This window comes from Hyaloscypha bicolor (genome assembly GCF_002865645.1).
Source record: "Hyaloscypha bicolor E unplaced genomic scaffold K444scaffold_53, whole genome shotgun sequence".
Classification (NCBI taxonomy): Eukaryota; Fungi; Ascomycota; class Leotiomycetes; order Helotiales; family Hyaloscyphaceae; genus Hyaloscypha; species Hyaloscypha bicolor.
Window position 1 is genome coordinate 3,329,258 of NW_020194555.1, and position 23,346 is coordinate 3,352,603.

The window sequence follows — 23,346 nt, forward strand, 5'->3', positions numbered from 1 at the left end:
GAGGAAGCAGAGCCGCCATGAGCGACAGCTGGGGAGTCATTGTGAATGGTAACGCCGTCGTCAGCAGTGCCGTCCTCGGAAACTGTTGGGGTGGAGCCCGCGAGCCTGCGAAGAGTTGTTAGATAGGCTTTAGCTATTGAGTATCAGCTCGACTTACTTCTCCTTGGACTTGTTAGCAGCAGCATCGGCCAGAGAAACCTTTCGATCAATGTCCTTGAAGCCGGGAACCGAGCCGGCAGAACTGGTTGACTTGTCAGTACTCGCATCATCCGCAAACGAGGAAGGAACTCACCTGGTGCCAGAATGCTCACGCTTCCAAGAACCACTAGATCTGGACGAAGGGATGTGGCGACCTAGTTGAGTGCTGCGAGTACCAAGTGGTATCAAGGCCGGTGGTGAAAGAGCGGCAATATCAGCGGCAGTGCCATACGCGCCAACATTGTACTCGTTGGTTCTGAATTGACGGCGTTCAGTGGTGATGCGCTTCAGGTCCTTCTGAGCAGAGGTATCGGCATAGCGAACTTGCAGAAGAAGGCCCTCCTCGCCAATGGGCTGACCGTGGAACTTCTTGATGATCTCTTCGCAGACGTCGCGAGTCTCAAAGCTGTGAACAGGTCAGTTTCGTCCGCATTTGGAGGATGAGACTACTATTTACCGTGCAAAACCAACGCCGCGGCTCATGTGAGTTTGGGGATCACGAAGGATTCTGCTGGAGCTGACAGTGTAATCCATGAAGATTGCACCGAGTTCCTATGGGTTGCATTAGTCTCTGGTCAACCAGGTAGAGTCGAGGGAAGCCTACAGATTCAGTCATGTTCTTTGGAAGGTTGGAGATGTACAGGTTGGTTGAGCTTTCATCACCTTCGGCCTTGAGACGAGAATTGAACGACTCCTATATTTAATTAGCCAAAATCATCTCGAGAAGAGGAGAAAGAACGCAAACCCTAGCAAAGCCAACTTCGTAGCCAAGCTTGTAGAAACCCCGAATGCAAAGCTCAGAGTCACGAATATGGAAGTACTTGGCAAAGCCAAAACTAGAGACGGATGAGCGAGGAAGAGCGGACGAGAATTTCTAGAGACTACTTACCCCTTGCAAGCTCCAGTAGAAGTATCAATGATAGCCTTGGATGTCTCGACCTTTCCGAAGCGTGAAGCGTAGGCAGCAAGGGTCTCATCGTCAGTGTTGGGGTGGAGGCCGCGGATGTAGACGTTGCGATTGCCCGAAATGGGGTTTGACAAGCTCTGATCCAGAGTTCTCATGCTCTCACGAGGAGTGAAGACGGCAGGAACGGCTCGGGGGATAGCTGGGTGTTGAACCAGCAAGGCATCAAGATCAATATTGACAGGAATGGTCTTGTAAGGCAGAGGCTTCACAGGCTGTTGATCAGCGTGCTGGATAGGAAGCTGCTGAGGCGATGGCGTAGATCCAAAGGGAGAACGATCAACTACAGCGATCTGGGTTCCTTGCTCACGCTGGGAAACTGATCCGTAGTAAGGGGTGCCTGGGGCAGACTCGTTGGTAGAGTAAGAGCCGCGACGGTTCTCGAGACCCGGAACCTCCTTGTGGACTTGATCAGAGCGATCGGTGTAGTAGCTGGCAGCCCGATTGGGGGTGTACGGCATGAGAGGGAAGCCGGGGATGTAGCTAGGATAGGCTGCTCCCTGAGCGAAATAAGGCAATGTTGCTCCAGCATAAGAACCGTAGGCATTTTCAGCATGCTGAGTGGCGCCCAAATGTTGAGGAGGATACATGGCAGGAGCTACCAGATACGTATTGTCTGCCGGGTTGTAGAAGTACTGGCTAGTACCCATTGGAAGCTGGGCACTTGCCATTGCCGCCGAAGCCATGTTGCCACCAGGAAGAGCCATGCCAGCGAACTGGTTCATCAATGAGGCCATCGAGGCGCTGTCGTTCTGGGAGCCGGACATGTTGACAGGCGTGAACGAAGCCGATTGACCTTGGGAGTCACGATGCGTACGAGTTTGGGGCTGGGTGTACATGTTGGAGGACGAGCGATTGTGGAAGGCGGGCTCACTCGCGGTCCGCTGGTAAGACATGGTGATCTAGATTGATGGTGTCAGTTGGAGTTGCGATGGGAGGAAGGAATGTTGGAGACAGATCGGGTGGTTGACGAGGTTGAAGAGGTGGAAAGGAAAATTTGCAAAATGGTTGTGGCAGGCAAGTAAATATCAAGAGTGAATGGAAAGGAAGACGCGGGGGTAGTATCCGGAAAACAAAGCATCATCGGGCGGCCACAACTAGTGAATTATCCCCATAATTCTTCAGGTGAATGCAAAGGAAAGGTCGAGAACACAATCAACTTACAGTCACAGCTTTATAGCAAGAGCTTGAAGTACTTGTTGGCTTCGAAACTGGTGGCTGATCGAGGTCAACGAGTTATTTGTCAAAGGGATGGATCATGGCAGTCTCACAAACCTAGGAAGAACCTCTAACGATTGAGCTCCTTTGTTCCCTTGGCGACGAGCTCAGCTGCGAGGTACAAGTTTTGCTGGTTCGAGGAGTGACAAGGCTGCGAGGGTTGTGACGGGTAGCGAGTGGAGTTCTAGATGATAGGAAGCTATCTATCGAGCCAGAATGGGTGGTAGAAAAGAGATTGTGATGGATTGTTGTTGGTGTTGTTGTTGATTGTTGAGGAGGAGGAAGAAGGAAGGAAGTAGATGGGACGGAAGATGCGGGTTTGTGCTTGGCCAGAATTTCTGTTTTCGGCAGGAAGTGCTTGTGGTTGTTGAAGATGCTAAGCGGAAAGAGCGAGGTCGAGTCGAATCCCAGAAGTCCCCCAAGTAAACAATGATTGGAGGCAGCGAACAACGCAACGAACATCGGCCAAACGCAACACGCACTCAAGAAGGATATAATATACTATGGCACCTCTCGCCGCCTACAACCAGACCAAGTTGGGGATGGGGATATTGATGTTGCAAGCCATGCGTAGGTTTGCTGGTGGGGACAAAGGCGTCTTTATGGCTTCCACTTCCGCTGCGATTCTATGCGCCAGATGACCACACAGGCAGACAATTCCAGCCCCAGCACTGCAAAACATGCAGGACCCTGCACCGTAGGGTTCTTCTGCCACAGAATGATCGCTGCTGCACGCAACTTACCTGCGGTGCAAGGAACAATGAGCAGGTTTGGCGAACCCGCCATGTTCGGATCTGGCTGTACGCCTCCAACTGGAGATGGAATTGCTTCTGCGGGTAACAGTAGGAAACAGAAGACTGACTAACGGGTCTGGGTACGTACGATCCCTCGCCTGCAGGGTCCAAATGACAGATTTGATTGCCTGCCAGGCCAATGAGGTGGGTGAACGAAATTCCCCAAGTGAGATCTGACAGAGAGCACGCACTGGAGGACCAAGAACTGATGGATTTGCGCCCCCAGGTGCGTCTTCAGTTGCGATCTCTCAAACGACAAGCACTCCCGGTACGAACACAGCCACGGCCCGCAACCACTGTCACTGTTCGTTTGATGTCCCTGGGCGTTCGACCCAACACCTCGGAAGGCGTATTTCCCCCGACGTATGGAGGTCAAAGAAAAAACGGGGCAGACGCCTTTGCCACAGAGTGGTCGGCTCGGGCGGGTATCCCATTCGGGGAATCATTGGCCTTCGACTAGGACATTCCACGAATTTAGACGTTGGGTGGCAGGTCCACTCGATGCTCCTGATTGTACCATGTTTTTCCCAGGCTGCTACAATCGATCAGCCTTGGCATCTGGATACCTGGCCATATTGTCTTCGGTATAGCAGGCCATTTGAAGGCACGATTCGAAGCCACACTTCTCCTGCGCACGTCGAAGCTGTATCTCCGTTCTACGGACCCAGCTGTTTCTCAGGGTTCGGAAAGGCATAAGACAAGCATACGACATGGTACCTCCTTGCTTGCGGCAGTGATCGTTTTGGGGCAAACCGAGAAAAAGCAAAGCGGAGTTTCCTTTCCATGACTGTGAGTGGACTCGCAGTCTGGCAAACCAACTAGCCAGTTTCCGACCAATGCAGCAAGCTGACCGCTTCTCGGCTGGTTCGATGAAATGTCATATTCTGGGAATCTCCTTGGCGCTGGAATTGAGCTGAGTGATGCCAAATGTTCTTTACTTCGTGAGGTTATTCCTTTTCGCAGACGTCTGTCGTTGAGTCTAGAAATGTGGAAGAGGATCGTGCGGATGACCAGGGGCCACAAAGCGCACCCTGCCCTCGCTAAATCAGACGCTTCCGCTCACCCTCGAGAAGTCAACTTTGTTTGCCTCAACTAGATTCAAGCCTCTGGATTCGAGGCTTCTCTGTTTGCATCCTGTAAGAGGCGTCCAATGTCTTTGCGCACCTCTCTCCCAGATCTCACTTCCCCGGATGCGAGAAGCCCTACTAGTCTGATACGATGTTTGACGCATTGTCTTGGTTGGGCTGGTCATTGGTCAACATTGACGAACCAGGCAAAGGGAGAAATTCCCGATTACCAGGACAAAAAGCACTTCGGTTCGGCGATTCAGGAGACCCCCGGAGAGTTCGTCAAACAGATGGTGTTCAACGTAGCCGTGGCGCATTCCCGGCACAATGCGAGGTTTGTTTTCCCCAGATCACCACACCACCTACCAATCCATGACCACTCAGACAGAAGTTTGGCCACAAAAGATACTGAACCGCAACTCCGTTATCCATGATTCTCGTCTGAGGAGCCCGTGCCCACATCCGAGGCCGCTCTCGAATGTCCCGGACTGGTCTCGTAAAACGCCGGCGTCCCAAAAAACAAATCCACGGAGCTCACATCCTCCAACCTAACTCCCGCCTCTCGAGCGCCATGACCCCTCATCTGGCATCTGTCAGTCTGTGCATTCGATTTCAATCTGCCTTTCATGCACGATTCCCCTCCTGCATCATCGACTTTCTCTTCTCGAAGCCGCCCTTTCGACCACCCGAATCTGCAGCATGTCCGCTCCGTACATGCGAACAGACTCATACATGAAGGTATTCGCAAGCCTTACTCTTCAAGACGTGGTTGACTACAGTCTTCCGTTCACATCCGCTCCCGCCCGCGTGATCAAAGCCCATCGGTTCAACCTGCTAGATCATCAAACGGCTTGCGTGTAAACGCTCTTATGTGAAGATGAACGTGCGAAGCGTTGCGAACTCGCAGACAGGCCCGCCCGGGTCGAATGTACCTCCGTCGTAGTTGCCATCTACAAAACTGACATCTCACGCCACTTTATAATGATGAAGGTAATTCAAACGGGCTGGGCTGGTTGGGAAATTTGCAACCAAGTCTTTGCTAGGTTTGGATCCGAATTAAGTCTCGCAATGCCCGGTCTCCGTCCCCCGCGTTATTCCTGTTTTCCATACTAATTGTACTCATGTTACCCTTTCACATTGACCGCCTATCTATTAAAGCTCTCGCTGAAAGGAACACAACCTAATCCTCATCAAGTAACCCGTCCTCTCATCCCAGCGTAAATCGTATCACTCTCCCTTCCTCATACCCCATAATCATCACGTCTGATCACGCAAAAGGCCGCCCACAACTTACCTTGCGAATCACTCCCGTTCCGGTGGCCATGTCTCCATCCCAGCGCAAATCTGACATCTCATCTTAGATGCTACCCTTCCATCCACCCCACCGCCACCCCTGGCTAGGTCAGGATCTCGAGACTAGACTGGCCCCACCCTAACAACCCCCCTCCCTTTTCCGCTTCTCCACACAGCAGAAACCTCTCTCGCAGTAGACAAAAAATACCAAACTAAATCCTCAACGTCATCTCGCCTTGTTGTACATTCAAAGGCCTACCACCGTTAAACATCATATCCATCAAGGCAGGATTCAAAATCCTATTCCCTTCTCTCTGATTTCAAATACATTGCCAATTGTGTCCTCGGAAGGTTGAAATAATAAATACTGCTTGTTTATTTTGGCCACCACGAGCTTCCCGTATCGCATGCTTCGAACTTGGCGTCACAGACTCAGTACTGGGAGAGGCTTCATATGATTTTTAGTTTATTGAATTGATCATATAGACACCAACGAGTATGCAATTCTATATAAAACCAACTTCCATCACCTTCGCTTTATCACCATCTCTCCCACCTCCCACCAGCCATGATTCATCGTCCCAGCATGCCCCGCCATTCATCGAAAAGCCAACGGATGCCAAAAAGACGCGTCCACCCACGCACGTGCCATTAATGACTATGCCTTGATCTGATCTGAATGCGCCAACCGAATGACAAAAAGGAAAATCGTAACATGATTGAGCGAGAAAGGGGAGAGCATTAGAGGCGGTTGGGACTCAAACAGTGATACATCTGAAAATAGAGAGGCGTATTTGCAAGATTGATGAGTCTATGACCAGACGTCTTCCTGTTAAAGAAAGATATATCAGCATTTGTTTGCAAATAACGATACCTCACGTGCCACCCTCGGAAGCCGGGAACAGGGATAGGGGTGAGGGTAAATTGACGTGAAGATCGTCAGGGGGGTAATTTATAGACAGACGTACTTGATACTGATTCGCACTCCTCATACTCTTGACAATTTCCTCTGCCTTCGCCTCAGGGATTCCCCTCTGCTCAGCCATAATCTTTGCAAGAACCGTATTCACCTCCCTCGCCATGTTCGCCGCATCACCACAGACATAGAAATAGGCTTTTTGCAGGAGCAGCTCGTTGACTTCTTTGGCGTGCTCTTGAAGCCGGTGTTGGACGTAGACTTTCTTGGCGCCTTCGCGGGAGAAGGCGGTGATGAGGGAGAATTTGTCGCCGAGGGCTTCTTTGTAGGTCTGTTGTGATTGTGAGCAAGATTGAAGAAATGCGGGCTGGGGGATACGTACATTCCATTCGTCGGAATAGAGGAAATCTTCTTTCTGCTTTCTGCAACCAAAGAACAGGAGTGTTCGTCCAACTTCCTCTCCAGCCTTTGCTTGAGCGGCTCGCTCTTGAACGAAGCCACGGAATGGTGCAACACCGGTGCCGGGGCCAACCATTATGATTGGCTTTGAGGGGTCTGATGGGAGCTTGAAATTTGAGTGACGAACATGTACCGGGACGTGGACCCCATCGTATTTGTTTCTTGGTCCGGTGATCTCGTAGGTCAGACCATGGGGATCAGGGTGCTCATCGCCATGCTGCTTTTGCTTCAAGGCAAGTAGGTAATTTGTTGTGACGCCCTTCAGTGCATCTCGCCCTGGCAGCTCCAATGATTCAACTACAGCTGTGATAGAGATCTTCTGCTTCTGGACGAGCGATGACGACGAGATGGAGTAGTATCTTGGCTGGACCTTATTGACACCTTCAATGAAGGCCGAGAAAGGAATGGCGGTCCACTTCTCCTTGCTGATTGTTTCTAAAGCTTGCGCAATATTCAAGTATCTGTTGCTGATCCTTTCGTGGAAATAATCCTTGTCACTGCCGAGCTTGGCCATTTCGGCCTTCGCGTCTTCGGTTGGAGCAAATGGTGCCAGAGTTGCAATGAATTGACGAGAGACTGGGGCACATATCTCCATGTGGTACCGGATGATGGCGTCGTAGGTTGTCGGTGTTGGGAATGGAACCTTTGCCGTTGGATCTAAAGCCTTGACACTGATGACAGAGTCTCGCTTTGAAAGAAGACCAGTAATATTGAGGAATCTATCCACCTCCTTTCCAGCATTTGTTGGCCAAACCGCAATGTGATCGCCTGTTTGGTAGCTGAGGTTGGAACCACTGATATCGATTTCCATGTGCAGACAGTTCCGGCCCTTGACAGTGAAAATCTCTCGGGACTCTGCAATCGGAGCAATGTATGGGTTGTGGGCATTGAAGGGACCCTTGGCACTGCCTTCCAGGTGCATCTTGTTGGGCTCTCCAAGATAAACCTCTGGGGACTCCTTTGTCAGACCTTCTCTTTCTGTAATGGCAAAGACTGGCTCATAGACTGCCTCTCGTTCCTCGAGGCTCATCTTTTCTGCCAAAGCAGTCCACATGGGGTCCTTCCATGCCAAGAAGTCTTCTTCCATCGTGCCGGCTCCATCGTCACCCTCTCCTGCCTCACCAATTCTTGTAGCACCGAGCTTCTCCAAAGCTTTGGTAACATTTCGGACCATGGAATTGTAGTGTTCGTAAGTGTTGTTTCCCAGGCCGAAAGCCACAAACTTAAGCTTCTCCAGTGGCGGGTCTACGGCTTCGGAGAAAGCCACATCCTCGCCAGTGATAAACTCGTAGAAGTCAACAGCGTTATCGGTAGGCTCTCCCTCGCCATAAGTCGCCAGAACGAACATGGCAATCTTGTCTTCGGGGAGGGTGTCCAGATTTTCGTAGTCGTAATCTTCCAAGTCTGCCACCATCGTCTCCAAGCCGAATCTACTCTTGCCCTCCTTTGCTAACCTCGAGGCGTAATCCTCAGCCGTCCCGGTCTGTGAACCGTAGAAGACTACACAGTTTTTGTTCGACTCCTCCATCTTCTCCACAATATTCCGCGTCTTCGCTGGCTTGTTGCCATTTGCAGCGGCATATGATGTTGCATATGGATCTTTTGTTATGCCCCAGTATTTGCCCTTTGTGAACCAGGCAACAGTGGCCAAAAAGATCACAGAGAGGACCACGATGTCCAGAGTATCGAATTGCGCCATGGCGAATAGGCGCACCCCCTAGCGAGAGGAGAACAACGAAGCAAATGAATTCGAAGTGAAGGGAGCGGTTGTACTCGCAGACGTCGACCGATCGCAGGTGGTTTATAAGGTGATGTTTGTGTTGAATGGATCTATGGTCAGCTCAGGAATTTCGGCTGCGTGGTCTCAGCACACGATAACCTTAATAAAAGGCGGATTCACAAGCTTACAGGCTGAACCAGGCTTTCGGTATCCCCGCCAAGAAGAGGGTACCGCGCGACAAGATCTTGCAAAGACTTGAAAGAAATCCAAGTGTTCACCAACGCCGAGTGTGAATGTGCCGGAGGATTAGAATCTTCTTGAACAACTTCGCTCGATCCCGGAATCCGCTATCTCCTTTTGTTGATTCGGTTAGATCAAGCCGTTCCCCGTGCCCCCACTGAAAAACTGTCCTGTTGTTCTCGGCATCGAGAAGCGGCCGATTTCCGCAGCACCAAAAGGTGGGCTTGCGAAGTGATCATCCCTAGACTTTTGCCTTGTGAAGCATCTTCTCTGTTTCCGCGTTTCTCTCAAAATTATTTTCAACTTCCTTCTATGTCATGCCGACAATACTTCGCCTTTCTACTTTGTTCTTAGTCTTTCGTCACCGGGGGCAGGGAAATTTCTTAATTCGGCGCTTCCGTCTTACACATCAGCTCATTGGGCCTTTCGTAAACCCGAGACAGATATTGCATGGATCCAGAGGCTGACCATGGCCCAGCATTAAGGAGCATAGTCGTGATTCTACTACAAATAATTTGAAAGTCCTAATCGTTCTCCTCATTCTTATAAGTGAACATGAGATGATGTCACGTGCTGTGTGCACGAAAAAGGGACGGGACCATCGCATCGGGGGAAGGTTCCTGGACAGCGGAAGGGCTGCTGATCACGGCCCGAGATCCAAGACCGGCAAATCCGATGCCGTCGGAATTGACCCCATTGCTTCTGCTGGGCCGGTACCTGACAGAGGACTCGCTGCCCCGCTCAATTGTTCTTGTCGACCTTAGTCATTGGTCGTGGCTTGCAGTTCTGACGGCATCGAGGAAAGGGGTCTTGTGAAATGTGATGGTTCGTCGAAGACCGTTTGTTGGGCAGTAGAAGTTTATGGGTTGTTGTTGGAGCGCCCTGGTACACGTCAAGTGGCATGGTGGCATAATTCTCTGCCTGAGCCTATTCGAGCTTCTGTTCAGGGGTTCTGCGCCGGGGCTGCTATTGGGCCCTGCTGACTTTCACGATGATTTATGGTCAATCCGGTGAAGATCAAAAGTGCCGCAGACTCTTCTCTCCTCAGCGTCTCCATCATCTAAATACAGCACCCGTTTCTCGGCTTAGATATGGGCGTATATAAGTGAGGTGTGGCCAGACACGTGACGCGTACCATGAGCGGAGGTGAGTTTGGCGTCGGTGTTTTACTCGGAGAGCACAGCTTACCAGCACTTTGCGCCTCCCTTCTCTGTTGCATACCTTGCTAAAATTGACTCGAAGGTCAGTCACAGGACAGCTTGGAGGAGAGACTAAAAATTAGGCTCTCTCCGCTCGATATTGATGTTTGGAATGCAGCGCTGAAACCTTCCACGACGGCCACGACCATTCCGAGAGCGGGAACAGACGCGCGGGACCCCTCCTCAACCTCCATCCACGCCTCACCCTCGAGCCTCACGACCAGAAGTGTGTCCTCAGACCAACAGGCGCAGAATTCTGCACTCTCTCCCCGTCTGCTGAGCGGTGGCAGATTGGCCACCGATTCGAAAGCACACCACCGACAAACCAGCATCGTCCATGGCATACAGCATTCTAGGAATGGGAGCTTTGCTTCTTCGACAAGCCCGCTGAGCCCGCAGATAATCGCCGCGGCCGGAGGAGAGAGGCCTGATGCATCCAATATGGGCGATTCTTCCTTTGGGTCCATGAGTGGCTCGTCCTTCAGTTCGAATGCGACCTTAATACCGGATCGCCCGTCAACTTCCACGGACAACGGCAACCATAATTTGACAGCCAGGAAGGTGGAAAGGATGCATAGTGGTAGTAGGACTAGCAGAGATCATCGACACCGCCCTTCCCATTCTTCGAGGCACCACAAAGAAGAACTCAAAACTGTTGGCGAATATGCTTTGCATGTGCTGTTTACATCAGTCAGTATTCTCGTTTGTACCCACCGCCGCCCACTCTGATAAATTTTATGTAGTTCATTGCCCAAGCCGAAGAAAAAGTCAGCCAATGCATCACCGTACCCCTTGATCCTGAACCCCAAATACAACAAATATGTGGACCCGGCGTAGACCCAACCTTCGATCAATTGATCTCGGCACTCGGTCATATTGCGAGTCAAAAGCCCAGGCCTTTGATTGATTCAATGATGTTATGGAGGAAGAACAAAAGTGATGCCGCAAATGAAGCTCGAAGTCAACTTCAACAGGTATGCACGTTATCAAATTTCAATGTTTGCCGCTGGCTTACAAAAGTATCAGTCCCGGAGCAATATTGTGCCAGGTCAAATGCTTCGACGAAATACCGAACCTCTCCATATGCATACCGATGATATTGCAACTGCCAATAGTCCATCTACACTTGCAACCCGCCAGGAGTTTGTTGCCCAAGCCGAGCGTCGTTCCACAGCTTCGATATACATACTTTGCCGAGTATTGATGGAAGTTATTGGACAAAGTACTTTGCAATGTATTACACCGGAAATGGAGGAGAAGCTGGAGGTCATCATCTTCGGGCAATTAAAGATATTCGACGGAGACCAACTGAACAACTCCCCTTTAAAGATCGCCAATTGGTTTTTATTCAGCCAGTTGCTAGGTGTTATGAGCGAAATCAATTTCGAGAGCGTCACGGATAGGTTTATTGCAGACCTTGAGAATTCTCAGAAAGAACTTGTGTCGAAGGGTCCTGCGAATCGCGATATTGAAGGGAAAATGGAGCTCGTGCTTGGGGGAATGAAACATCTACGGCTCAAGATATATCCTGAGGATGCGTGGGACCAATCTTGCGATTTTATGATCTCTCTTGGCCGTTTCTTCGCTCAATCACACGGTCACCGCCTTAAGTATGCTTACTGCCAGGCCTTGGAGATCCTGCTGCTTCCTGTCGCTGCCAAGGCAAATACAGAGCTTAACATGCCAAAATGGACCGAAGTTCTCGGGACAATCGGACCTCGACTTGCTTTAATGTTTGTCAAACCTCGCCATTGGCCCGTAGCCTTCCCGTTAACCGCCACTTTACTTTGTGCTTCTCCGGTCGAAACCTTCTCTACCCAATGGCTTCAACTTGTACTCCCTCTTCAACCGAAGTTCAAGGACCGCTTAGCAAGACCAATATGTTTGCAGGTAATCTCAAGACTACTATGGACATATTTATATCGGACCACCGATACTCTGAACTCCACTATCAAGAAACTCGAAGAAGTCATCAAACTTGTTCTGCCACCAGGGAGGAGAACATATCTCTCCACAGATCCATCCATTGCTGAACCTTTGATACAAATAATACGTATCATTGGCTTCAAGCATCAAGACTTTTGTTTCCGGACCATTGTCTTTCCACTAATAAATGCTGATCTGTTTGCATCTCCCAGGGACCTGAAAGTGGAGCAACTGGAACCTGAGAAGATGGTCATCGGGATCAGAGCTTTTTTGGCTATAATGTCGGATCTTGAGAAGGGAGACCAGGGACGGCCACCGTTCCCGCAGCACTACCAATCATTGCCATTTTATGACAGACTGCCAACATCTCCTATAATGACTGCTCCTCGCAGCCCAATACTTCCGCCACCTGTCGCACGAAGCCAAGAGGATCGATTGTCTCGTCCAGTCCTCACGAATGCCCTAGGAGATGTAGCCAAAGAATACTATTCGAAGTTCTGTGAAATATTGGGAAAGATCACTATCATTTGTGACAACACTTTTGGGGGTCAGGCGGTGCTGGATGAGAAGTTCAACAGTCCCACGCCCAAGACACCTTTATCTGAGAGCTTCAATTTCGCCCGTCGAGACGATCACCAGAGTCCATCGGATCAAAAACAAGGATTTTACGAGCTTCTGCATGTTGCAGTACAGGCTCTGCCTCGCTGTTTGTCGGCTGACATTCCTTTCAATTCGTTGGTAAATCTGCTCTGCACAGGCACAGCTCACGTACAGTACAATATTGCTGAATCTTCTGCACAATCACTGAAATCTATTGCGAGACAATCTCATGCTCAGCAAGTCACGATTGGGTTTGCTCGATTTATCTTCAATTTTGACGACAGATATTCCACGATGTCGGATGGCGGTATGCTTGGCCCTGGGCACATTGAGAGCACGCTCAAGTTATACGTCGAGCTGCTACAGATCTGGATTGAGGAAATTAAACACAAGACGAAAGAAGCTGCCGCCGATGTGTCAGAAGATGGAAGTGCTGATAAACGTGGTGTGCAACTGGATCTCTCTGGAATTTGGGCTCACGTCGATGAAGTCGAGTCTCATGGTCTATTCTTCCTATGTTCGCAATCAAGGAGGGTTCGAGCCTTTGCTGTAACGGTTCTTCGACTCATCACGGAATTCGACACGGCCCTAGGCAAAGACAATAGCCGGCTCATCCACATTCTTGAGGGCGACTCGATGCGAGTGATGGACTTCAACGATGAGCACTTATCCGTTGCAGAACGCAGCAGGTTGCAAAGAGGAATGAAAAAGAGCAACTCACAGAGTGCACTAATCGAATTGTGTAGCAGTGAAGTGTCTTACGATGCAACACTGTGGTTCAAGATCTTCCCCAACTTGATTCGAATCAGCTACGACCGATGCCCATTTGCAGTCACACTTGGAAGAGAGTTGATATGTAATCGTATTCTGCAGATGTACAAAGGCATCGTCGCGTTATCGGAAGCAACCAGAGGGCCGGCGTATGGTTCGTTTGACCGTTTTGAGACTGGCAGTGGCCGGATGCTATCCAGGTCTTCCACCACTCCCCCAGAAGTGTTGATTGAGCAGTGGAAATTATATCTAATTGTGGCATGCACAACTCTATCCGACAAAGGAGGCCAGCAACAGACCTCACCACAAGTAGCTCAGCATCTTCGAAAAGGATCCAAGCCAAGTCAACCTCAAGAAAAGATCACCTCTGCACGTTCGCTATTCAAATACATCATCCCTCTTCTTTCCGTTGGGCCTGCCTCGATACGGGATGCAGTCGTTACGGCACTCGGATCAATCAATGTCAATATATACAAGACTCTACTAGAAGAGCTCCAGGGGGCCGTTAGCCGCTGCAATGATGACGCCAGGGCTCGCATCCATCAGAGAACCGCAAGCAGCCCCAGACGGAACCGTAGGACCGACTTGCTGCGAACGGAGATCACCCATGTCTACAGACTAACCTCGCCTTTCCTGAAAGATGAAAACATCAACCAGGACGATTGGATCTTGAACAACCTAGTGGTCTACACAAAAGACCTGAAACTATTCCTCATGGATGGAGAAGTTCAGATGGACTGGGAATTTCAAAAGCTCCGCAAGCACTATTGTGGATTAATGGAAGAGCTGTTTGAGGGGATTAACAGAACGAAAGATCCTTCGCGATGGATGACTTTCGAATCCAGGAAGTCGTCATTTGCTCTCATGGAAGACTGGTGTGGGTACTCACCCAATCAGACACAAATACGCCAACGAGAGGACAGTATGCGGCAATCGATGATTGACCAGCAGACACTTGGTGAGAGAGGAACTGTGACTGCGGCTATGGAAATTGAGAAGAGGAATCTCCGGACTGCTGCTCTTAGTGCAATGGCGGCCCTCTGTGGTGGCCCAATCAGCATTACCACGGAAAGCAGAGCAAATCTTCAATTCGACATTAGACGAATGCTCTCTTGGATAGACACAATCTTCAATTCTGGAAGCGACCGCATGCACGTCATTGGTAGAAGAGCACTCAAGAATCTCATTGTGCACAACAAAGATTTCCCATATCTTCTTGAGCATTCGATCACAAGATGCTACCTTGCCGAGGTGCCAAAAGTCATGGAAAGTTATTTTGAAGTGGTCACCCAAGTCCTTCTCGAACATCCAGATTACCCCATGCCTTTCTGGAGATTGCTGGGCATTGGCCTCTACACCCTTGGCAGCGAGTTGAGCGGGATCCGTTCGAAGTCAGCCCATGTATTGCGAGCACTCGAAGAACGACAGCAGAGAAGCTCCAAGATTCAAGATTATGACATTAGTATCTCCGATAAGACGAAGGCTGTATACAAGCTTGCACAATTCGAGATTTCGAAGCGCCTCTCGCAAACACATTCGGAATTGGCTTTTCTCATCTTTTCTGAGTTTACAGCCTATTTCAAGGACCTTCAGTCAAATTCCCAACGGAACATGGTTGCTGCTATATTGCCTTGGATTCAGATCATCGAGCTGCAACTTGATCCGAATGGTGGACCAACAGCTCAGTCCTATGTACTACTCGCCAATCTTTTCGAGATCACGATCAAGTCTAGCAGTGCTTTGCATAACGAAGTTCAGGCTTTATGGCAAGCTCTTGCGACTGGCCCACACGCTGGAAATGTTCAACTTGTCCTAGACTTCATCATGTCGCTGTGCCTTGATCGCCGCGAACAAAACTTTGTCGAATACGCAAAGCAGATTGTCGTCTTCCTTTCCAGCACTCCTGCAGGTGTCAAAGTCGTCGAGTTCCTGCTGATGCAGATCACACCTAAAGCCATGATACCGAATGAGAAACGCGAACTTATCCCACCACCTCCGGATACTGTCAAAATGCCCTATCTTGCTGATCTGTCAGAAGCATTGCCTATTGGAGCCAAGCAGGCCGGGTTCTCCCTCGGGCAATTGTCTCTGATCCTGTTGGTGGATTTGATGGTATCTCCTGTCCAGCTCGTGGCCGAAAATGTGCCGCTGTTACTTCAAGTGGTTACTGTTCTATGGGATCATTACATTCCACTCGTCCAGGAGCAAGCCCGTGAAATGCTTATTCATATGATTCATGAGTTGGTCATATCCAAGATTGATGATAAAGAGCCATTGCCAATGAAGAAGTCTATTGAAGATTTCATTGAGTCTGTCCGCCGACATGATACAAATGTCGTCTGGGCATACGAAGACTACAATGGAAAAGTTGACGATCAGGATAACAAAGTGCCACCAGGAATGGAAATTCTCACCACCGAGGTCGTCAAGAATTTTGAGATCACATACCCTGGAATTCAGGAGCAGTGGGCTAAGCTTTCCTTGACTTGGGCAACTTCTTGCCCGGTGAGGCATCTTGCTTGTCGATCGTTCCAGATCTTCCGATGCATCCTGACTTCACTGGATCAGCCTATGCTTGCCGATATGTTGGCAAGATTATCCAACACAATCGCTGATGAGGATTCGGACGTGCAGACGTTCTCTATGGAGATTTTGACAACTCTCAAGACCTTGATATGCAAACTGGAGCCTGCGGATCTCATCACATTTCCACAACTGTTTTGGACAACATGTGCTTGCTTGGATACCATCAACGAGCGGGAGTTCCTAGAAGCACTTGGGATGCTGGAAGAACTTTTGCTAAAGCTCGACTTGAGTGATCCCAAAGTGAGAATGCTTCTAGCTGACGGCCGACCGCCAAGATGGGAAGGCCTTTTTGAAGGACTTCAACCCTTAATCCACAAAGGAGTACGCTCTTCTGTGTGCCTAGAGTTGACTTTGAAGATCATGGACCGACTTGTTCAGCTCCCAAATGATGATTTAATTGGAGATGACAGCCGACTACTGTTTGCCGTTCTCGCCAACTTTCCAAGGTTCCTCCATGCCATGGACCAAAACAAAATTGACCCAGAGAGCATAAAGAGCGCAGAAATTCTTGCTCAAATTGCTGAACTGCAAGGCTGTAGCACGATTTCTCGAGCACTGATTGGATTTGCGGCCGGACGGTACCGTGCAAGCAAAGATTTCCTTGCCCAGCTGGTATCTGCCATTCGCGAGAACTTCTTCCCTGAATGGGACTTTGGAAGTCTGACGTTTCTTATGGGTCTTCTGACGAATAGCGTGCCATGGTTCAAGGTGAAAACCATGCGCATACTTTGTGCTGTCATTCCAGATATTGACATGCGGAAGCCTGAGATTGCTTCACATGGTCCTGACTTGATTTCGCCGCTGCTGAGGTTGCTGCAGACAGAGTTTTGCATGCAAGCGTTAGAAGTGCTGGATCACATCATGACCATGACTGGCACTTCGATGGACAAGCACCATTTGCGTATGAGCATGACCAGATCATCATCAAAGACAATCCGTAAGGAATATGAGCGAACCCAGAGCTTGTTCGGTATTCCAGAGGAGTCAGGATGGTCCATTCCCGTTCCTGCCAAGCACGCAGAGACAACTCGCTCGAATGTCCATGCAGCTTTCTACATGTGCCAAAGCGCCGAGAATATGGATCCCGAGACCGCCCCAACACCCGAAGTCGAATTCCACATCGACGATTTCCAATACGGCTACTTCCCTGCTCCAGAAAGAACCGAAACGATGATGTCCGACGAAGCCCGCGGGGACGGCAACATTGGCGACCTAGTTATGAAGCTCGATAGCCTTGATGACTTCTTCGAGGACAGCTTGCAGAGCCCAACTTCGGATGGACGATCCTCTCGCACTATCACCGAAGCAGGGTTCTCAGGCGAAGGCTTCGAGTCCGGTGCACAGCTGTACGACGAGCAGACTCTACCTATCCTCCATCAATCGCTTGCGCGAACGGCAAGCACTGCCTCATTCCAGAATGGCTTCGCGGATATGAGACCTGCGAACAGTAGAGCGAATAGCAGAGATGGACCGGCTCTTAATGCCATGAATCCAGGCGCATTCCAACTTCCTCCTACCTCAAACCCAAGGCCGTCGCTGCATTCCCGCTCCGTAACTTCCCCGTCTGCACCTGCTTCCTTCCAGAGTAATGTCACGACGTACATGTCCGATGAAGATTACATCGAGGAAGTCTTCTCTGATGCAGATGAAGAGCGAGCTGCTGGCAATGGGCCGGGCGAAGGCAGTTTCTTCCTGGAGAATATGATTAAACCTCTAGCTCAAGGTACTCGATCAGGGATGCGACGGTTGACTGGTGGGAGAAGTAGAGATGGCGAGAGATTCAGGGATGGACTGAGAGGTGAGAGGAGGGGTCTCAGCCAGCCGCCTAAGAGCCCGAGGGTGCCGAAGGTGCCAAGTGCGTATTTGACGATGAAGAGTAGTGGGATGAGCCCAGGGGAGGGGGTGTAGGATATAATATGACGAGATGAAGTAGTTGACTTTTATGTGGGAGGTGGAGATAATCTAATGGACTTGAGCGAGTTTCTTAAGATTTAGTTTGTTGGGATGAGATAGAGATTGATTGGGTTGGGTTGGATGGCGTCGAAAAGATGGAATGAATATATAAATATATTGCAAATGCCTTAGCGTTATCCGAGTTATTGAACTGGGATCGATTTATCGGTGGAAAATCGATATATTGGAGATTGACAATCTGTAGAATGACTAGTTTTGACTAGATACAGGAGAGTGATTCCATAAAAAACAGAGGGAATGGGTTCCCTAGCTATATTCCTGATTTCCACCCCACCATGTGATTTACCCCGCACTTACTTGGTGGTGGGAACGATTTACCAATCTGATTCCTGAACGCACGTTTAAGGAACGTAATCGAATGGCGATACTAATAAACGATTGGTGTGTTCGTACGTAAGTAATACCCAATAATCGGACGAACTGAATTAGTGGTTGAACCTGGAGTGGAAGGAAAGGATGCTAGCCAAGCTAGCTAGTTTTTCTTTCTACGGAATCAGGGTCATTCCTTTGTCATAAATTTTGCAAATGATGTTTTTCTTGTACAAAGTATTTAATGGTGCGATAAGGCAAGCTCCCACTGAAAACGAGGAAATATTTATATTGGAAATCCGGCCTTCAACTGCTCAATATCGTCCTCCCTGGTGCTTCGCATTGGTCTCACCACAATGAGACTACCAGATTCTCAATACCACGAGCAAATAGAGGCTTTTATACCGCATAGCGATTTCGTTTTATCGTGCCCAACCTTGTATCCCTCCTTTTTTTTTAAGTCCTTTTAGCTGCCCAAGGCATTACGCAATGTGGCACGCGCCTCCTGGTACACGCCCGCCAAATTTGTTAGCGAATCGAACCTGAAAATCAACCAGCCGATTAATTTCTTAAACAACTATCACAAGTGGCTTCCTTTTAAAATTTATATCAAACGATAGGTAGTCTATAAAGCTATACTCCACAAGATGGATTTTTTTTAAATTGGAATTATTATAGGAGTTATTGTAGAAAACGTTGATTTTCAGGCCAGATTTGTGTTGCGTGCACAAAATCAGATATATGAATCCGGTCATCACGGTAGCGGACTCACTTGCTATTCTCCGATGCTTCGCAAGTCTTCTTGACTCTTAGAGACTTCTCTGAATAGCTCTTTCGCCGGGCTTACCAGCAAGAACTACCTGCTTGAGGTGATCGATGCCGGCCATGGACTATCCGTTGCCAGACAGTGAGTTTCTCCCTCAGGAGTATTCCAGTTGGCTCCCACCTCCACTCCCAGACTACGGAGGAGCAGCGATTGAGTACTCCTCCGCAAGCCGCACACAATTGTTACCGCCACCCTCATACAACGACGAAAGTTATCTTTTTTGGCCGGTTGGGCACGCTTATGGCACCGCTGATACCTACCACGACCCCTTTGTGTTCGGCCAAACGTCGCTGTTACTTGATGCCAACGTAAACAATGCGATCACACAAGCGCAGCAGCTCCCGCTCCCGATGTCCGATGGTGCCAGCGACGTGGATATGCAACCAATAGCTCCACAGCCTAATCCACGAAAGCGAAAAGCCCCGACGTTGCGAAACGATGATTGGGAGCCTGTCAAGGCCCGCGTTATCGAGCTGCACATAACCAAAAAGCTTGCGCTTCCCGAGGTGAAGGAGAGGGTGGAACGGGAGTACAAGGCGATCGGTTTTACCGCAACGTGAGTCTTCCACAGTGATGTACCATGCCCTTGGCTAAGCCTTGAAGAATTCGACAGTACAGGAGGCGTGTGAGCGAATGGGGCCTGGACAAGAATGTCAAGCCGAACGAGATGAAAGTCATAGTGAGAAAACGACAGCAGAGGAAGCTTGTTGAGACAAACAAAAGAGAGTTGGTCTTCAAAATGCGAGGGAACTTGTTGGAGCCCGAGAAGATTGATCGGTGGATGAAGAGAAATGGGATTCCAGAAGACATGATATATGCTCCGAGCCCTGCTGCAAGTAAGTGAACCTCACACTTTGCTTCCCTCATATCTTTAGTATTGTTCTTCGCTGACACAGACAGCTACCCCCGCAGCGCTGAGTGCACGGACGGTTTCTGAGCAAGGCTCTCCAGCTTCCGTCATAATGAGCTGGGTGTCGCACCCCGTCCATTTTCCTGGTGTTCAGGCTCCACAAATTTTCGAGAACCTACCGATTCTTCAGCTTCAAGTATCCACGAAGGATCTCACGAGTGAGAGGCATTACTCATTTAGGGACTGTGGTCAGATGGCCTTAGTTTACTAATTCCTTTTAGAATCTCTTGTGGCCATCAGTGGAGCCTCACTCAGTTCAGAAACTCTTCTTAGAATGGTCCCAGAAACGAAAAATGGAAACTCCAATCATCTCTTGATCGACTCATTTTTACCACATTCGGCTTTCAAGGACGGCAATCTAGAAAACGCGGTTCCAACTCAACAAGTCGGCCAAATGGGCATTTTGCTGTTCCTTTACCTGATCTCGAACAGCTTTCCAGCGGAATTACACAGAGACAAAATCTACCAATTGGTCAAGAGGAATTTCAGTCCAGGTATCTTTCGGACCCTTAAAGGCCACTCAGCCGACTCCCTTCTTGAGAATCTACTTCCACTCGCGGTTGAGGCTGAGATCTAGCAATGGTCAAGAATCTCATAAAGGCAGGAGCGAATGTTGATGCAAACAAGTGCAAGCTTGATCATTGCCCTATCCCTTTGACACCATTGCAATTTGCATGCTTCAAAGCCAATGTACCATTGGCGCAAGAGTTGATCACAGCTGGGTCGACAATCGATGCACCCGAACCTGGATGGAAATGCAGCGCAATACTTCTTGCTATATATGGTCATGATCAATCCCGTTGGCGTGGTGTCCAATGGCCGAAACCGGTGGACAATGAGGGGCTTCTTGACTTAGTGCAGAAACTCATCGCTGGAGGCGCGAGTGTTAATGGCAGCGAAACTGACATGAACGCCACAACGGAATCCATACGTCAATGGAGAGTCAAACTCGAACCTGGATACCTTTTCTACGAAATCATTGTCGAGCAGCACTCCCCATTGACCTTGGCATCTAAATACAAGTACAAAGAGCTTGTAGACTTTCTTGTTCTGGAAGGGGCTGATATTCAATTTCACACAGACGGTACATCATCCGCTCTGAGGCAATGCCTCCACGATTTACCGGACTGGTTCGAGGGCAAACCATACGCATTAGCCGACCGTCTCAATGAATGGGACGACGAATCTGCGGCACGATCTACAATCGTAAATATGGCTCACAGTCTTATGCAAGCCGGTGCGGATCTTAACGACCATATTCCTTGCGAATTCATTGACTATTGTGAGCACTTTTGCTTGGAATGCTATTCAGTCCTTAATTTAGCGGTACTCATTGAAAGTCCCGAGCTCGTGGATGTCATGCTCCACGCGGGTGCCAAAACAACATATCACTCTTTGGATCTCGCTATTGAAGTTAAAAGTTTCAATATCTTCAGCAAGCTCCTAGCCAAAGGCGCAACTATTCCCGAGTGGGCAACCACCGAAAAGGGAAATGCATCCTCCCTCTGTATTCTAGAGGCAGATCCTAGAGATGTGAACCACTTTGATCTCCAGAGCAAGAGAGCGCTGGTTCTGGCCGCCCTCCGTCTCGGAGCTACTTCAGAGCTGGATAGTCTGATCAAATCCATGAATGGCTCCAGAAATCTCTTGGATGGCTGCACTGGACTCACTAGTGCGATCGAAGATTGCTGTAGAAGTGGACATTATGAACCACTGAGGCACATGCTTGAAGCTGGCATCATACCTAAATCGCACCCGGCACTGTTTGGGCGTTCTGTTCCTCTGATTATTCAGCATAATCGAGAAAAGATGCTGGATTTGGTCCTGGAAAATGGAGCGGATGTCAACGCGCGATATTAAAATCCGGGGGGGCCTGGAAAGCCCCCAATACTTCTCGCCATAGAGAAGGGTAACTTGGAACTCGTTCGGAAGCTACTAAGGGCGGGAGCAAACGTCGACAATACAAAGGTTTGCAAACAGACCGGATGTTCCACACAAGGACCTGAGAATATGCTGGTCGCGGCGATTGCAACCAACAATTTGCCAGTGATTGAGGAGGTCCTCCAAATATGTGCCCAGGTCAACGGCTTCGGTAAAATGGATAAATATTATTTTGTCTCTCCAAATTGCCTGTGCTGCACTCCAATTACCATGGCTATCAAGGAGCGAAACTGGAAGTTGGTTGATCGACTTTACCGCGATGGCGCAAATGTTAACGATGCCGGCCGAGATCCAGGAGTTGTCCGCTATTTCACACCACTTTGGGCCGCTATTTACGAGAAGAATTATCCACTTGTCAAATCCCTCATCAACGCCGGCGCCATAGTGAATGACCGACTGGCCTTGGAAGCGGCAGTAGATAATGATGATCTACTTGAGCTTTTCATTCAAAAACTTGGTGCCAGCACATCCCTAAGCAAGAAACGCAATGCATTGCATTTTGCTCTACAAAAGTCACTACATCAAAACAGCATTCCCAGGGTCAAGCTGATTTTGGACAGCCAATTGGTGGACTTGAGCGGCGTTCAGGGCGGCGAGGCGCTCAAAGAAGTGCTGACCTCAAAACAGGGAGTCAACCACACACTTCTGAATCTACTACCTGTCGCACATGCAAACCCCAATTCTTTTGTGCTTGGAGGCCGAACCGCGCTCCTTAATGCAATAGCCACAAAAGATGCGAAGAGCGTAGAGATGTTACTCAAGGCCGGCGCCATGACAAACACTCCATTTCCTTCATGGATGTACTATTCTCCAGTACAATTGGCAGCTGAAGAAAGCAGTCTAGAAGTTCTGCAAATGCTCCTGGCTCACGGTTGCGATCCAAACGTCGTTGCGCCTGGTGGACAAAGCCAAGATCGCAAATCAATGGGATCAGCAATTCAATGTGCAACGGAAAGGCAGGATTACGAAATAGTCCAACTACTTTTGATGCATAACGCCGACCCTAATAGTGTCACAAATACGTGTCCACATACCGCTTTGCAAATTGCGGCCGGGATGGAAGTAAAAGTATAGCCGAGCTTTTGATTATGCATGGTGCGGATGTGAATGCACCACCTGCAGAAAAATTTGGAGCAACTGCGCTCCAGTTCGCGGCTTTAGGCGGTTATCTAGGAGTAGCTAATCTTCTGATAGATAAAGGGGCCTATGTTAATGCTCCTCCCGCCAAGGTTGATGGGAGAACTGCGCTTGAAGCCGCAGCGGAATATGGCCGGATTGATATGGTTCAGTTACTAAAAAATGCTGGTGCAGATCTCTTTGAAGCAGGGGACGGGCAGTATGAGCGTGCTTTAACACGGGCGTTTAATAATGGCCATTACGCAACACGTCGCCTGCTTTTGTCTTACCTTACTTAATAATAGAGGAATAATTGTCG

The 23,346-nt window shown here is 49.3% G+C and overlaps 4 protein-coding genes across 4 annotated transcripts; 3 read left to right on the top strand and 1 right to left on the bottom strand.

Moving 5' to 3' along the window:
- Nucleotides 1-288: 288 nt before the first annotated feature.
- On the bottom strand, nt 289-8,608 carry K444DRAFT_524943 (putative NADPH--cytochrome reductase; the record flags this gene model as incomplete). Its single annotated transcript, XM_024874398.1, has 7 exons — nt 289-604; nt 656-750; nt 803-892; nt 938-1,034; nt 1,088-2,064; nt 6,464-6,781; nt 6,833-8,608. The coding sequence occupies 7 exons, from the start codon at nt 8,606-8,608 to the stop codon at nt 289-291; spliced, it is 3,669 nt and encodes a 1,222-aa protein (XP_024739825.1).
- Nucleotides 8,609-9,824: 1,216 nt separating this feature from the next.
- Nucleotides 9,825-18,139, top strand: K444DRAFT_610952 (cell morphogenesis protein-like protein PAG1). Its single transcript, XM_024879851.1, has 4 exons — nt 9,825-10,015; nt 10,112-10,758; nt 10,812-11,042; nt 11,095-18,139. Exons 1-4 carry the CDS (start codon nt 10,006-10,008, stop codon nt 17,857-17,859), a joined length of 7,653 nt encoding a protein of 2,550 aa, XP_024739826.1. The 5' UTR covers nt 9,825-10,005; the 3' UTR covers nt 17,860-18,139.
- Nucleotides 18,140-19,437: 1,298 nt separating this feature from the next.
- Nucleotides 19,438-19,904, top strand: K444DRAFT_524634 (uncharacterized protein; the record flags this gene model as incomplete). The annotated part of the gene is made up of 2 exons (XM_024874368.1): nt 19,438-19,616; nt 19,664-19,904. 2 exons carry the CDS (start codon nt 19,438-19,440, stop codon nt 19,902-19,904), a joined length of 420 nt encoding a protein of 139 aa, XP_024739827.1.
- A 413-nt stretch (nt 19,905-20,317) lies between these two features.
- Nucleotides 20,318-22,163, top strand: K444DRAFT_354273 (uncharacterized protein). The gene has a single exon (XM_024872119.1). The coding sequence runs from the start codon at nt 20,550-20,552 to the stop codon at nt 21,828-21,830; it is 1,281 nt and encodes a 426-aa protein (XP_024739828.1). The 5' UTR covers nt 20,318-20,549; the 3' UTR covers nt 21,831-22,163.
- The last annotated feature ends 1,183 nt before the right edge of the window (nt 22,164-23,346 follow it).

Excerpts from the sequence above, each read along its gene's own strand:
- K444DRAFT_610952 (XM_024879851.1), top strand. Across the intron at positions 10,759-10,811 it reads TGCATGTGCTGTTTACATCA|TTCATTGCCCAAGCCGAAGA; the intron begins GTCAGTATTCTC and ends AATTTTATGTAG. Across the intron at positions 11,043-11,094 it reads CTCGAAGTCAACTTCAACAG|TCCCGGAGCAATATTGTGCC; the intron begins GTATGCACGTTA and ends CAAAAGTATCAG.
- K444DRAFT_354273 (XM_024872119.1), top strand. The coding sequence starts at position 20,550 with ATGGTCAAGAATCTCATAAAGGCAGGAGCGAATGTTGATGCAAACAAG.